This window comes from Physeter macrocephalus, chromosome 11 (genome assembly GCF_002837175.3).
Source record: "Physeter macrocephalus isolate SW-GA chromosome 11, ASM283717v5, whole genome shotgun sequence".
Taxonomy (NCBI): Eukaryota; Metazoa; Chordata; class Mammalia; order Artiodactyla; family Physeteridae; genus Physeter; species Physeter macrocephalus.
The window spans coordinates 42,595,609-42,611,941 of NC_041224.1; the positions used below are offsets into that span (position 1 = coordinate 42,595,609).

General features: G+C 42.5%; 1 protein-coding gene across 5 annotated transcripts; it reads left to right on the forward strand.

Moving 5' to 3' along the window:
- Window positions 1–421: 421 nt before the first annotated feature.
- ZNF774 (zinc finger protein 774) lies at window positions 422–16,333 on the forward strand. 5 transcript variants are annotated; one of them, XR_003681827.2, is made up of 6 exons: window positions 422–1,273; window positions 2,947–3,072; window positions 3,501–3,535; window positions 5,665–5,771; window positions 6,158–8,939; window positions 16,247–16,333. XR_003681827.2 is itself a non-coding variant. In XM_055087918.1 (5 exons), the coding sequence occupies exons 1-5, from the start codon at window positions 1,084–1,086 to the stop codon at window positions 7,396–7,398; spliced, it is 1,686 nt and encodes a 561-aa protein (XP_054943893.1). In that variant the 5' UTR covers window positions 423–1,083; the 3' UTR covers window positions 7,399–7,451. The 5 variants fall into 5 exon arrangements, 4 of the variants coding, with proteins under 4 accessions (XP_054943893.1, XP_007105830.3, XP_028351289.1 ...); XM_055087918.1 differs by lacking the exon at window positions 16,247–16,333 and having other exon boundaries at window positions 423–1,273; window positions 2,960–3,072; window positions 6,158–7,451; XM_007105768.4 differs by lacking the exons at window positions 3,501–3,535; window positions 16,247–16,333 and having other exon boundaries at window positions 424–1,273; window positions 2,960–3,072; window positions 6,158–7,451.

Consider the following 16,333-nt stretch of genomic DNA (forward strand, 5'->3'; position numbering starts at 1 on the left):
TTGTGGTTATCTCGCAGATGACTACAATTATATAGCAAATACTAACTGAGATGCCACTGGTTATACGAAAAAAAGAAGAAAAGACAAAATATTACTTCGTATTTAGTGTCTTTTATGGTTTATCTCCCCTACTGGACTGTGAGCTTCATGAAAGCAAGGATCACGTGTGATTCCTGTGGGTAACCACAGTGCCCAGAACAGTCATGAGTACAGAACATTCCCAGTGAATAATTGTTAGAAGATGCACCGTACATGTTTGTTGAAGGAATGGTTGAATTAACATCAAAGGAGTCTTCTGCATTTGCCCATTGGCTGGTAATTCTAAGCTTTTTACAGTTCATCGCAAAATGTACTTTCCTTTTTTCAGTTGGAGTGAATCAAGAGTAGACAGGCATGTTTTTTTCATTGTGAGGAAAGGCTTTTATTATTTTTTAGGTTCCCCCCGGCCGCCCCGCAAAGTGAACACTGGCTCTCACGTAAGATCCAGGAGTCTCCGCAGTTTGGAACCCAACACCACATTTCCTAGAATACTTGACGCCCTCGCAGGCCTCCTCTGGCTATAATGGAAAGGGGATATGCCTGGGAACTGTGCTGCTAATAGAAGGAAGCAGAATGTCTGTTTTCCACTAACGGCTCCTGATTGGGGTTTGTTATGCCCAGTCTGAATTGGCCTGGAACTTGGCCGCGGCTCTGGCCACCCCGGGGTAAGGCGGGGGACCCAGCAGAGGCGGCTGCACCGCAAGGTTATAGCGCTGAGCCGCTCCACGCTCTGGAAGGAGCGCGGGAGATGCCGTGGTTGGTAAAGGCTGCTCGGCGCTAGTCAGATGAGGCCCATCTGCAGATCCATCTTCGGGTGTACAGTCTTTGGATCCTCTTCTCAGCTCTGAAGAGGCGGTTCCAGCAGTCTGGTAGCTCGGGTGAACTGGGTTTAGCCCTTGTCACCGCTCGGAACGGGGCGTCCCGGGACTCCCAGTCCTTTGAGGTCTTGCTCAGGACTACATTTCCCAAAAGGCTCCGCGGTGATTGAAAGCTCTATCAGCCTATGGACGGGGGAGACTTCTCGTCCCTGAAACTGAGACGCCAATGGCAAGAGGACGGGGCGGTATTTTCCGGCTGCTGGCTGTCTTGTCCAGAGTCCCACCTGTGTCCCCACAGCCCTGTCACGAATCCCAGTCGGGTTCTGGGCGGGACTACCACGGCGTTGCGGGCCGGGTGCGGCTCGGCGGTGGAGGACTCTCACTTCGTGCTCCATCCCGGTCTGGGCCCCGGGGCGGTGAGTGATCCGGGGAAGAAGACTGCGGCTGCAGCCCGGACGCTGCTGAGGGGCGTGGATGGGGCTCGCCCGCCGTCCCGACGTTGTCTCTGCCGGGTCCCCGCGCTCGGCTTTCCGAGCCCGCGGGTCTTGCTGAGGAGTGGGGAGAGGTAGCTGCGCTTTTCTCTGCCGGCGTCGGGATAGCTCATCCTCTTAAATTTTTTGCTCCTCGGTGGTGGTCCTCTGGTTTCAGTTTAGCTTTGCGACCCTTTGACCGCTGCACCTAGATTAGGGCCTACAGCACCGCGAGGGAGGAGAATGGGTGTCGGCCCTACCCGTGCGGTCATGTTCCTATTAATAAACTCAGTGAACAAACTAGTGCTTCTCACAATGGCACTTAGTCACAGCACCTCAGCGGTCTAGGGCCTTTGAGGTCTCCTGTACGCGGGGAAGGAGACCGGGTGGGAAACAGGGTTTCTCTAACCTTGGCTAAGTACTCTCCATCCCGCTGTATCCTGCAGGTGGGCCCTGCTGTTGGGTTTTGTAATGGATGGAGAAATAAAATGTATGCTCAAAACTCATTACAGTTTTCACTTCCTAATGACATTATTTTTGTTTGTTAAGGTTTTAAACCAGAGATATGAAATGTATTCCCATGGCTTTTAGGCTCCTAAAAACCCAGTACTTTATAAGTGACCAATAGCAATATGTGTAAATGCATAAATGTTTCCATGAAAAGTGTGTGTATTCTAGTAGTACACAGGTGCTCTGATTGGTGAGACAAAAGATGTGAAAGAGTAAAAGTTCCTCACCCCGGTCTGATCCATCCTCCACTGAAATGCAGAATTCTTTGTAGAAGGTTCATCTGTTCAATCAGCTGGCTGACTATATTTGTTTTTAGTGGAAACTCTTTAAGGGGAAAAACAAACAAAAAAACAAACATTATCCTATATTACTTTGTGACTCCTAATGCCTCCATCCAGTAACCTGACCATCTCCCCCCAAATAATTTTTTTATGATAGTGATGTTAATTTTATTAATGTGTTATTGATTGTTTTCAGCCCCCAGGCATTTTGTTTTGTGCTTATCGCCATTGAATTTCACTTAATTTTACAGCTTATCCATGTTGTTTTTTAAAATCCATGTCTTTTTAAGTCCCATTTCTGACTGCATTAAACCTTGAAATAGAATGATACCTAGGGCAGTTCCTTTTGGGCTTTTGCATAGTTTGTCCCTTGAAGTTGACACTAAATCTACAAGCCAGGAAAAGTCAGCTATTCTCATAACTAATATGAGTCTAATGAAGTCCACAATTTCCTACCTAGCTGAGGAAAATGTAGTTGGAGAGAATCCAAAGCTTTCCAGAAATCGAGTTATACCTGTGCACTCTCTCCTCTGTTTATCTTGTCCATCGTGGACAATTTGTTCCTCAAAAAGTTAATGTCTCCAAAAGACTGAGGGTTCTGCAGATGTGTTTGGGAGGCCCAGGCCTCATTTTGTGATGAGAAAGTTGGCCAAAGGAAAGATTATGTTAAAACAATAAGAAAAGCATCCCTTCTGTGGTTGACAGCATTTACCTCAGAGCTATTCTGGTCAGCGGGGTTTTGTTTAAGTATGTTGGGGCCATAGTGGCTGTCTTTTGGTTTTGAGACAATGGTGAGAATATCTAAAGAGCTCTTGATGCACACTGAAGTGTCTTGCTGTAGGAACTGATGATGTGGCTGGGGACTTCAGGGACGAGTGGATTATCTGGACACTGTTTAGAGAGTCCTCTTCAGGGATACCACCCAGCACAGTTAGAAGAGTGGGCTCTCAAAGGGTAAGGATGCTACTCTCCTTTATCTTAGATATTTTGAGAGGGCCCAGATCTGAGTGGTCTCTAGGGTTGTTGGTCTCTTAGAGCGTCAGATCTCTGTGAGAGTAATTGTTACCTCCCTGGCAGAAAAAGAATGACTTCCATTTTTATGGCACTTAGTAGTTTGCAAATTTATTTGATATTTATTGTCTTACTGATATCTCACCATAACTTTTTTTTTTTTTTTTTGCGGTACGCGGGCCTCTCACTGTTGTGGCCTCTCCCGTTGCGGAGCACAGGCCCCGGACGCGCAGGCTCCGCGGCATGTGGGATCCTCCCGGACCGGGGCACGAACCCGCGTCCCCCGCATCGGCAGGCAGACTCTCAACCACTGCGCCACCAGGGAAGCCCTCACCATAACTCTTTGATGTATTTTCATCCCCCTTTTCCAGCTCAAGACCCTGAGACTCAAAGTTAAGTGGCAGAGGTGAGAGTTCAACCCAGGTCTTTGTGGAAAAGGGGGAGCTCTCCCCATGGGTTTTTTCCTGTCACTTTAAAGAAAAAAACAAACCCTCCAGTGCTCTTTCTAAAATACTGTGGCAGGACTTCCCTGGCCGTACAGTGGTTAAGACTCCATGCTCCCACTGCAGGTGGCGCCGGTTCAATCCCTGGTCAGGGAACTAAGATCCTGCACGCTGCACCGTGTGGCAAAAAAAAAACAAAAAGAAGGGGAAAAAAATACCATGACAATGCCTTCTCCCTGCTTTACTTCATATGTAACACACAAGTGATATGTACTCACAAAAAAAAGGCAAGCAAAATGAAAACAAAAGTCATCCATCCCACTGCTGAAGAGTTACGATCCTTCCAGCCATTTTCCTAAGCATATATACAATTAAAAAAAAAAAAGAAAAGAAAAAACTTGGGATCATACTGAATATTCAGTTGTAAATCTTACTTTCTTACACATTGTATTGTGAATATATTTTGACAACAATAAATATCTTTACATTACTTAAAATAACCACTTAGTATTTTGTTTTATGGAATACAGCAATTACATTAAATTGAACCATATATGTGACCATTTTTTGACCACTTTTTACCTGTAAACTGACAATTTCATATGGCTCAATCAAATGTAATTATTTCTTCGTTGAGGGACATTTAGGTTATTTCAAATTTTCACCTATATTGTGATGATGATCTCTTACCTAATTGTCTTTTTGAAAGTATTGTTTATTGAAGTGTAATTAGTTAATAATTAGCTAATATATCTTTTGCACAACTTTCTTTTTCTTTTTTTTTTTTGGTTTTACTTTTCATTTCCTTAGAATTCCCAGAATTAGAATTGCTGGGTTTGAGAATAGATTTCTAAGGTATTTGGTGTTTTTACAAAATCCCTTCCAAAAAGATTGAATCAAGCTATTTATTTCTGTTAGCATTATATGAAAGTGTCCATTTCTTCATATTCTATCATGGTAGGTATCATAATCTAAGAGTCTGGGTAAAATAATAGTGATAGCTAACATTTACTGAGGACTTAATCCTCACGACAACTCTGTAAGGTGGGTTTTATCATTATCCCTAATTTATAGATGAAGACACTGAGATACAGAGAGTTTAAGTAACTTTCCTGAGGTCACACAGCTAGTAAGAGGCAGAGTTAGGATTCAAATTCAGGCAATATGACTCTTGAGTTTGCACTCTTTACCTCTACACTATATTGCCTAAGTGTATCATTGTTTTAATTTGAATTTCTTTGGTTAATGTTGAGGTTAAAAGTTTTCCATATATTTATAAGCTGCTTGTATTTTTTTCTTTTCGGAATTGCCTATTCACGTTCTTTGTCCATTTTTTTGTTTTTGTTTTGTTTTTTTCTTACAAGTGTTTGTCTTTTTCTCATGGCAGTACCGACAGCTGCCCTTCTGGGAAAATTTAAAAAGGAAACATGGGGCTTCCCTGGTGGCGCAGTGGTTAAGAATCCACCTGCCAATGCAGGGGACACGGGTTCATGCCCTGGTCTGGGAAGATCCCACATGCAGTGGAGCAACTAAGCCCGTGCGCCACAACTACTGAGCCTGCGCTCTAGAGCCCGCAAGCCACAACTACTGAAGCCCACATGCCTAGAGCCCGTGCTCCACAACAAGAGAAGCTACCACAATGAGAAGCCCGCGCACAGCAAAAAAGACCCAACGCAGCCAAAAATAAATAAATAAATATTTTTAAAATAAATAAAAAGTAAACATTATAGTTATAGTTAACTTCCTTGATTCTTTCTAAGGGGGAGGTCATGGCAGCTTTGTTTTGATAAAATTATATCTCCACATGGGTTTAGCCTTGTGCCTTGAGAGATGAGTTATTGTGCTTATTCTAGAGTTTCTATCACCCAAGTCTGATTTTTTTTTTTAATGGGAGAAAAAGAGCTTTTTCTCAGCCTCTTGGGGAGAGCACCCTTTTTTATCACTTCATCATGGCTGCCCTTTTAATGAGACTTAACACACATTAGAGTTTTCTAGGGTGTTCTCCTCCACCTAGGGAAGAAGGGGGGATTGCATTTTGTTCAGGCCTTGTGTGAGGGCTCACATTAACATCCTGTGTTCACCTTCCTTATAGGATTTCTAGACCAAGTGCAATCTCCCAGCTAGAGCAGAAGGAAGAGCCATGGGTCCTACCACTCCAAAATTTTGAGGCGATGAAGACCCTGAGGGAAAGTCACACAGGTGAGATGTGTTACCTGGTGGGCAGAAACCTAGCATTTCAGCCCTTGTTTAAATGAGGAATTTGGAATGCTGCCCTAGACTTTTGTTCTTACTATTAGAAGGTTAAATTTGACTTCCTGGGCAATCAGTCATTGACCAGATAAAGTCTTCATTTTAAGTAAACATTTCACTTTTGTCTAGACTCTAACATCTTTGAAAGGAGTTGCCCAATTTTGACAATATGTGGTATACTCTTGATATGAAGGGTTCACAAAGTGAAAACGAGAGTAGTCAAACTAAATGTGGTCTGTTGCAAAAACACTAATTTTAATCTTTCTTGCTGCTTTCTGATGATCTTTCCTGATAAGTGATAACTTTATTCTCTGTTACTTCTGTTAATTTTTCAGACTTTAAGAATCAGGTGGTAAAACTCAATCAGGACATTTCTGAAACAGCAGAACAATGTGGAACATCCTCAGAAAGGGCCAAGAAAGATATTTCTCATACTCCTCGTTGGGGAGGAAACTGGGAGAGGGGTCTTGAATTAGAAGGGCAGCATGGAACCCTTCTAGGCGAGGGCCAGCAGGAGCCCTTTTCACAGGAGAAGGAATTAAACAAGCTCCTGGAAGGATATATAGGAAAGAAGCCGGTGTGTGCAGAATGTGGAAAAAGTTTTAACCAGAGTTCCTATCTCATAAGACACCTAAGAACCCATACCGGTGAGAGGCCTTATAAATGCATGGAGTGTGGGAAAGGCTTCAAACAGAGTTCAGACCTTGTCACCCACCGCAGAACACACACAGGGGAGAAACCCTACCAATGCCATGGATGTGAGAAAAAATTCAGCGACAGCTCAACCCTCATCAAACATCGGAGAACCCACACAGGTGAGAAACCCCATGAGTGCCCAGAGTGTGGGAAGACTTTTGGACGGAAACCACACCTCATAATGCACCAAAGAACCCACACAGGAGAGAAGCCCTACACGTGCCTCGAGTGTCATAAAAGCTTTAGTCGCAGCTCCAATTTCATCACCCACCAGAGGACCCACACGGGAGTGAAGCCTTACAGGTGTAATGACTGTGGGGAGAATTTCAGCCAGAGCTCGGATTTGATTAAGCACCAGCGAACCCACACAGGAGAACGGCCCTTTAAGTGCCCGGAGTGCGGGAAGGGCTTTAGAGATAGTTCCCATTTTGTGGCTCACATGAGCACTCACTCAGGAGAAAGGCCGTTCAGTTGTCCTTACTGCCACAAAAGTTTCAGTCAGAGCTCTCATCTGCTCACGCACCAGAGGACACACACAGGTGAGAGGCCTTTTCAGTGTGACAGCTGTGGGAAAGGATTTGCCGACAGCTCTGCCCTCATCAAGCACCAACGGATCCACACAGGAGAAAGACCCTATAAATGTGGCGAGTGTGGGAAAAGCTTCAATCAGAGCTCCCACTTTATTACCCATCAACGAATCCACTTAGGAGACAGACCCTATCGCTGTCCTGAGTGTGGCAAAACCTTCAATCAGCGTTCCCATTTTCTCACACACCAGAGAACACATACGGGAGAAAAACCGTTTCACTGTAGTAAATGTGACAAGAGCTTCCGACAGAAGGCACACCTTTTATGCCATGAGAACACCCATTTGACCTAGGAAATAGTCTTTAATGGTTCTTCTCCTCCCTTCCAAATTTCCATTGCTATTATCTTTAAGCACTCCAAATAGAGAAAACCTGAAACTGGGTGTCGGCAGCTCAGGTTGGGCCCTGATCTGTTCTCTTTTTCCGTGCTTTAAGGGCGAGGATAAACCTACAGGGTCCAAATAATGTTCTAAACACAAAAGGCATTGCTTCAGTGTTTTTGACTGACTCTTAGACAGAAAAATGTGAGTTTAATGCTTGATGCCTGGTTACTAAAAGAGAAGTGAGATAAATGTAGTCACATTCTCATCATTAATGATTCATATTTGAGATCTTATACAAAGCCCTTGATACAATGCCTGGCCTTTAAAAGACACTCAATACAGGGTTGGTTGCTTTTATCAGCCTTATTACTCAATAAGGAATTTATTATTGCAGCCCCACAAGCCCAGAACTTGCAAGAAATTAGACTGGAACTAGAAGATTCAGGGTGTGAACACATAGATTTAATGAAACAGAAAACACTCTCTTAATCCAGTGCTATGCAGTCACCAGATGTCTCATTGCCATGACAAGGCAGAATTATCATAGAGGATGTCTGCAGTCTTGTGACTTGGAGACTAGAAGAATTTTAGAAGCTCTTTGTACAGCAGTGTATGAGGTACTCCCTCTGGAGGTTTGCTGCCATCTGAGGCATAGAAAATATCCTGTGATGAACAGCCCAGAGGAACCTGGGTGAGGACTGTAAAATTGTGGAAGCAAAGTTGCTGAGAATGTTAAATGATATTGCAGGGATCCTTCCTGGCATTTAGCTGAAGTATGTAACCCTTGTTTTGTAATTTGCTGGGTCACTGGCCCTTTAGTTTTAAGTTAAGTCTCTGATCCTTTTAGGGTCATTCATTTTATGCACTAGTATAGTCCTCTATTTAATTGAAGAAATGGAGGGAAGGCAGTGTGTTGGAAGGCACACCGACTTCGATGAGAAGGTGAGGTGTTTGTGTCTTGGCCCCTTGACACCTAATTTGGCCAGACTTTTCCCTTCTCTCAGGCCCTACCTTACTTACCTCACAAGGTTATTGTGAGGATCTGATACATACACACGCACATGCACATACACACAAGCACTTTGTTGTTAAACTATAAAGTGTAATACCTGTAAAGTTTAATGTTACGGTATTGTTGCCAATGTCTTTTCTTCTAAGGAGCTGTGGCTAATGTTTCCGAAGGTGTCCCACTTTCTCTCATATTGAGGGACTTCTTTTTTTACCTATTGAAAACCTAAGGCCTTCAAATGCTCAACTCATTATGTGACTCATTACGGGTCACGTGATGAACTAACGGAAGAGCCAGGATCTCTCTGCAGGTCTCCTCTTCAACAACATGGAACAGACCAGCTCTGGGATTTGTTAGAGTGTCTCTGAGACACCACAGGCCTGGAGGACCCATATTATATCCATCAAACCACTCTGAATTTGGAAATGATGGAGGGATGTAGCCTAAGTTCCCGAGAGCTTTATAGAGTCCTGTGCTGGGGTCCTCTATCCTCATGGCAGATGTAAGTGGTTAAGGAGGGAGTTGGGTGTTGAACACTCCGGAGAGAAGAGTGGGGGACTGAAGGTGTTTTCTTTCAAGCTCTCCTGTGTCAATACAGACTAAATTAATACAACAGCCTTGAAACACTAGTTCTCCTCCATTATATGGAGTGCCACCTGAGTGCTGTAACTCATGGGGGGATAGAACTCAGCTGAAAACCTAAACTCTTTCTTTAATAGGTAATTGTCAGAAAAAAAAAAAAGTCTGGTTAATCCAGAGCTGTAAATTCTTAAAATGTGAGCCCAGACCAGTAGCATTATCATCACCAGGGAACTTGTTAGAAATGCAAATTCTAAGTCCCCACCCCAGACCTACTGAACTGGAAACTCTAGGGGTGGGGTCCGGCAATATGTGTCTTAATAAGCCCTCCAGGTGATTATAATGCATACTCAAGGTTGAGAACCACTGCTTTAAAAGGTAGCTCTTCTACTAAATGTAGACACAGTACTATTATTGCTCCTACCAAAAATGAACAGTGATTTTGTAATCATCAAATACTCCAGTCAGTGTTCACATTTCCCTAATTATCTTGTGTTTTCTGTTTTTATTTTTTATTTTTTTTTGGCCTTGCCACATGGCTTGTGGGATCTCAGTTCCCCGACCAGGAATTGAACCTGGGCCACTGCAGTGAAAGTGCCGAGTCCTAACCACTGGACGGCCAGGGAATTCCCTGTTTTTATTTTTTAGAGACCAAATAAGGTCTCTACATTCAATTGGTTGATATATTCCTTACAAAATCCTCCCTCTTCTCTCTCTCGCTCTCTTTTTCTTGTATTTCATTTGTTGAAAAAATACCTTGTCCTTTAACTGTCTCCCACAGGTCTGTATTTGGCTAATTCCATCCTATGGGGGTCCTTTAACATGCTCCTCTATCCCCTGCTTTCCTAATATTGGTAGTTGGATCTGTAAACATGATCAGGTTCAGATTTGGGAGGCGAGGGCAAGAATACTCCATAGTGATCTTATGTAACTTCTATCAAGAGGTACCTGGTGTTTTGTTTTTGTTTTCGTTTTTCTGTCTCTTTTCTTGTGATGTTAGCAACCATCGATAAGCCCTGATTTCACTTCGGTTTGCCAAATGATGATATTTTAAATCCGTCACTCCTTCTTCATCTATTAGCTGAAATACTTCTATAAAGAGAACTACCCCTAATCAACTCTTCAGTTTCCCTGAGGTACAGTTTGTATAGGAACAGCACAACAGCTGCTTGATTAGGACTCCTTTGATTTTTTTTTTTAATATCACTATATAAATTCTGGCCTCCATGCCTTAGATTTCAGAGCCCCTTCCAGGGAGAGACTCTTCTCTGACAGGACATTTATACATGCATACAACTCAGAATAACTTTTCTCATGGCCTCTGACGTTTTTCTACTGCCTATTCCTCTCCAGTTTGTCTAGGTTTGCCAGAAAGCAGTGTGCTAAAGAGCTCACTAAATACTTGAGTGATTCCTCAGGGATGGACTTGCTAAGTTGCCAATTAATATTTCCCGATTCTATCCAGGCCTGAAAACAGGAGAGGAAATTACATTCCCATTAGCTGGGAATGGTTTTACATCCCTTTCATGGTAATATGAGAGTATATCATCTTCATTTATCTTATCTACCCAAGCATTGTTCTAAATCAAATATGATCAGTATGTTAAATAATAACAGCAATAATGTATAACAGATCAGAAGGTAAGGAAAAAAGCTGGCAGGCAGAGGTACGGGGTAATTCATGTGAAATCCAGGGGTACCATCTCTCCAGGGGAGGAAGTGTTTCGGCCTGGGGCGGGGGTACAACAGGGAATGAGAAAGTTCGGACATTCTGAGAACCTGGCACTGGATTAATGTGAAATGTCCTAGAAGAGTGTCCTGCAAGAAGGAGTCAGTTAGAGGACATGGAGGGACACAAAAGCTGCATTATTAGCACAAGCAGGCATAACCCTCACCCCAGCTAGGAATGTGATGTGTGCTCATGGTCTGTGAGCAACCCTAGATTTAGGAGGCAGGATGTGGAAGCAGCACAGAACCAAGGGTCTGAAGAGCCAGCCTCTGGTTTTGGTGAAGTTATTTACTAGCCAACTGGTTTTGGACAGGTCAGTTGATCACTCTAGGCTTCAGTCTATCTGAGAAATCAGAAAAAACATCTTTGTCTCTAACACTTTACAAATTTGGGGCTCTCACAGACCCTGGGATCGTCCACGTCGAGAGCAAGTGCTTCCACATGGGCACCTTCAAGCTCTGAGGGGATAAAAGCAGGTTGACGATAGCCTGGCTCCCCTCTCTCTCTCCCACTCCTCAGCCCTCCCCAGGCTCCAGCCCCTCCTATGCCGACTTCCTAGTAGTATTTAACAGACAGCTCACTGGCTTATAACATAAATGGTCTTTTTCTTTCACCCTGTTTCTCATATTGTACAGATGTGTCTACCTTATAAGATGTGAGCTCTTGAGGGGCGATGCGTGACTTGCTTTGCGGCTCTGCTACCTGCCCCCTACCCAACTGACGTCGCAGATTTGATTTGGTTTTATATTTTTATTTTTATGTATTTATTTTTGACCGCACCTGGCTGCATGCAGAACCCGGACGCGCAGGCTCAGCGGCCATGGCTCACGGGCCCAGCCGCTCCGCGGCATGTGGGATCCTCCCAGACCCGGGCGCGAACCCGGTTCCCCTGCATCGGCAGGCGGACGCGCAACCACTGCGCCACCAGGGAAGCCCCTATGTATTTATTTTTGACCGCACCTGGCTGCATGCAGAACTTCCCTGACCAGGGATCGAACCCAGGCCCCCTGCAGTGGACGCGTGGAATCTTAACCACTGGACCACTAGGGAAGCTCCTCCCAGATTTTTGCTCTTATTTCTTCTCACAGAAGCCAGAGTGATCTTTTAAAATCCTAAATCTAATCACATCACCCATATGCTTAAAACTGGCAGCTTCCCATTGCTTTTCAGATAAAGGCCTGAAACTTTATCCAGGCCTACAAGGCCCCCCCTCAGTTTGACACCCCCTCCAGCCTCTTCTGATATCACCTTCCCTCTCACTCGCTTGCATTCTCTCTGTTCCTTGATCACAGCAAGGTCATGCACACCTCAGAGCCTTGGTATTAACTGTTCCCTATGCCCAGAATGTTCCTTGTCCAGATCTTTGCTTAGGCTCCTATTTGTCAACCAGGTTTCAGCATAAAACTTACCTCCTAACAGAGGCTTTCCCTGACTATCCCATCTAAATTAGTCCTCTTCCCCAAAAGCCACTCTCTATCACATTATCCTCTTTTATTTTCATCAAAGGCCTTACACCTTCCTGATCTTTTCTTGTTTACTTATTTGTTTTGGTAAACTTCATGGGTGGGGGGAGCCATTTCTCCTATTTGCCATTCTTTCCCTGGCACTTAAAACAGTGCCTGCTATGTAGTAGGTGCTCAGTAAATGTTCATTGGATGAATTAATGAAGGCATGCTCACAGGCAAGGAACCCGTGTTAGAAAAGCAGCAGTGTGAGACAAAGCGGGACAGGTGAGTGAGGGTCACACCAAGAAGGCTCTTAGTTGCCAAACAGTTCGGATATTATTCTCTGGGGAATGGAGTGTCTGTCATTGATGGTTTTCCAATAGAGGAGAAGCATGGTCAGCATTTGAGGAAGTTTGATTTGGCAGCCATGTGTAAGTCATATTCAAGAGAGAAAAATTAAAGACATTGCTTCAATCCATGACATAAAGAGCTTAGTGTCTGGCCCATAGTGAGTCTCCAGTAAATGAATGTTATTACCAAGCACTGTGGCAGTCACTGGGAGATACAGAACAAAAAGGCAAGATCAATAAACCTTTCTACCTCAAAGGAATTCTTCCTAAACCCTAGTGTCACATTCCTTCCCTCCCCTTTTTGTCAAACTTCCATTAATATTAATATATATTATATTCTCAGGGCTGTCATGTCTAGGCTCTTTTAATCAGGCTTCCCACCTCCAGCGTGCCTCTGGCTTAGATTTCGCTTTCCCCTGTTTCCTGTATTTTGCTGGTGCCAAGTCACGTAGCTTCTGCCTCCACACTGCCCCCACCCCCTTAATCGTAAAAGCACCACGTGCTTTCTGTAAAAATTTCCAAAAAATACAGAAGTGCCCAATGTAAAAAAATGGAAATGCCTTCCCTTTTCCTCATTCCTCCCCACAACCTCACTCCCCGGATTTCAACTCTGATAATCTGGCATCCCAAATCTCGTTCCTAGCTCCTCTTTTCCATCCACACTCCAGTATCTGAACTAAAGGGATGGTTTTCCACCTCTTCTCTTTAATTTTTCCCTTCAGTTCAGCTTGAAAAACATTTATTGAGTGCTATGTACCAAGTCCTACACCAGACACTGGAAGTACAAAGACAAAACAGTGAAAGAGGTCCACATTTAAAAAGCTGTTGTACTTGGGCAAGTTACTTACTCTCTTTGACACTTACTTCCTTATCTGTAAAATGGGGATAAGCCCAGTACCTTCTTTACGGGGTTGGATGAGGATTAATGAGATGATACATAGAAAACTCTTTGCATAGTACCTGGTACATTGTATCTGCTTTATAAATGTCAATGACAACAATGATAATGATGATAATCTTTGCCTTGGAGGAGTTTATAGTTTAATGAGGAAACTTGAAGAATAAGAATTACCTAGGTGAAGAAAGATGGGAAAATATTTTTGGAAAAGCAGAGACAAGCAGTTTAAATGAAATTAAAAGGTAGAGGTAGAGAGCTGGAAGAATAAAAAGTAACAGCTTGGACTTATCCTCTAAGGATATTTCTCAAAACTACCTGCATTAGTCCTACTCGGGGGTGCTTGTTTAAAATGCAGATTTAGTGGCCCCACCTCCAGCAAATTTGGTAAATTCACACAGTGGAAGTGTTGAATACATCAGAACAAATGAACAAGCTACAGTTATACGCATTAACACAGATAAACCTCAATAACTCAATATTAAGCACAAAAAATAAGACAGAAAATACGTACAGTAAATGTCAAAATACAACAAAGACTAAAACAGGCAAAACCAAATACTATATTGCTTAAGTAATAAGGACACACAAACTGTAATGAAAAGGAAAGGATTTATTAATATAAAATTCAGGGTAGAGGTTAACTGGAATGGGGAAGAAGGATGGTAAGTTTCTATTTCTTAAGCTGGGTGCTGAGCACACAGAGTTTCTCTTTATTATAATTCTTTAATATGCATTTATATACTTTTTATTTACAAGATATTTCACAAGAAAAAAGCAAATAGGAAAACAGAATAGTCTTCCAGAGACTGACCTTTTCCACTTTTTAAAAATATTTATTTATTTATTTGGCTGCACCGGGTCTTAATTGCCATGTGTGGCCCTGCAGGATCTTTAGCTGCGACATGTGGGATCTAGTTCCCTGACCAGGGATTGAATCTGGACCCCCTGCATTGGGAGCACAGAGTCTTAACCAGTGGACCACCAGGGAAGTCCCTGACCTTTCCCACTTAAACCTCATAGAGTTGAGTTACACTAAGAAAAAAGAGAGAAAAAAGAAAAAGACCGTCCAAAATGCCTGGGTCTGAACAGACACCAGGCCAATCTCCTCCATTTTTTCTCAATCACACCCTCACACTTTCTCACTTTTCCTTCAGCTAAAAAACAAACCCTCCCTTTATGTATATCAATTAGTGCAAACAACGTTCAGAAGATTACAAGCCCACCCTCCTATAAACAGCCAAACTCATACTGCCTGTCTGAATGGAGGATGCCCTGCTATATTAATAATGCTCTTGCGAACATCCTTATTTTTTTTTCCTCTCAGAAAAAAATGTTTCCACATTTTAGATTGTTTCCAGCGTGTGAACATTTTACAGCTCTCATTGCTTGCTGCCAAATCGTCTTCCGAGTGAATTGTACCAATTTACAATGCTACCAGCAATAAATGACTACCAGTTTCACCACACCCTCATCCTCAAAAAACATTTTTGCTGATTTAATAGACATGATTCTTACGTCTTGTTTTAATGTACATATCTTTATCAGTGAAGTTGAACATTTTTTCCTATGTTAGCTTCTTTATTTCTTCTGTTGTTTGTCATTCGTGTATTTGGGGTATAGGATCAGAATCAAAGAACTCCACTATTTGAGGAAGTTACTTTTTTCCTGCTCCCTTCCCTTCCCCTCCCTGCTTTATTACTTTTTTACTTCATAAGTTACACATGTTCATTTTAGAAATATCAGAAAATATAATTAAGCAAACAAGAAAGGTAAAATCACCTGTTACCCCACCTTCCAGAGATAATCACTACTGTTTATTGTACATCCTTTGAAACTTTTTCTCTAACAAAGAGACTCACAAACATATCACATAACCTTTCTGAGCCTGTTTCCCCATCTATAAAATGAGAATACTTTTCTTCAAGTTGATAATTAAATGAGCTGGTGTATGTGAAAATGATTTATACGCTGCAGGATGTTATATAAATATAAATGCAAGTTGCTGTGCTTATTCCATAAAATACCCTTTATTCTGCCTAGCAGAACGGTGACACTTTGTTCCCTGAATGTAGCCTGCCCTCTCCAGAACATTCTTCTCTCTAGAATGACTTTCTGCCTCAATTCTTCAGACTATACAAGTATTCACTTTTTTTTTTTTAAATTCAACATGTAAGATATACAAAAGGGGGAATCCCCTGGTGGTCCAGTGGTTAGTACTCAGCACTTTCACTGTCATGGGCCAGGGTTCAATCTCTGGTCGGGGAATTAGGTTCCCACATGCCATGTGGTGTGGCCAGAAAAAAAAAAGATATACGAAAGGTATAAAGAGTAGAGCAATAGCAACCATGTACCTACCAAGCAGCTTAAGAAATTTCAAAAAAGAAGGAAAGAAAGAAAGACGATTTTACACTTAAAGTTTACACCAATACACTAAAGTTTCCTGTGAACCCCTCCCCAAATATAGCCCTTCTCCAACCCATATTTCACTCTCCTGAATTTGGTATTTCTCACTCTTATGCCTTTATATTTATTTATGCTCTCTGTCTCTCTGTATATATTTGTATAGAGTTATTGATATAGATCCCTAAGCAATGTATAATATTGTTTTGCATAAACTTGTTTATATTATATATGAATGAGTATCAAGGTAAGTATCCTATACCACCCCAAATATTAACGTTTGTGAGATTAATTCATGTTGGTACATATACTTAATTTCCTTGCTTTAATATTCAGTATAATCACAGCACAATTCATCTGTTTTCCTGATGATAGCTATTAGGTCATTTCTGGTTTTTTCTGTCACAGGTATTTCTGTGTATTTTGGTATGTCTCCTTGCGTACATGTGTAGGAGTTTCTCTGGGTATACGTACCTAGAAGTGAAATTCTGAAGT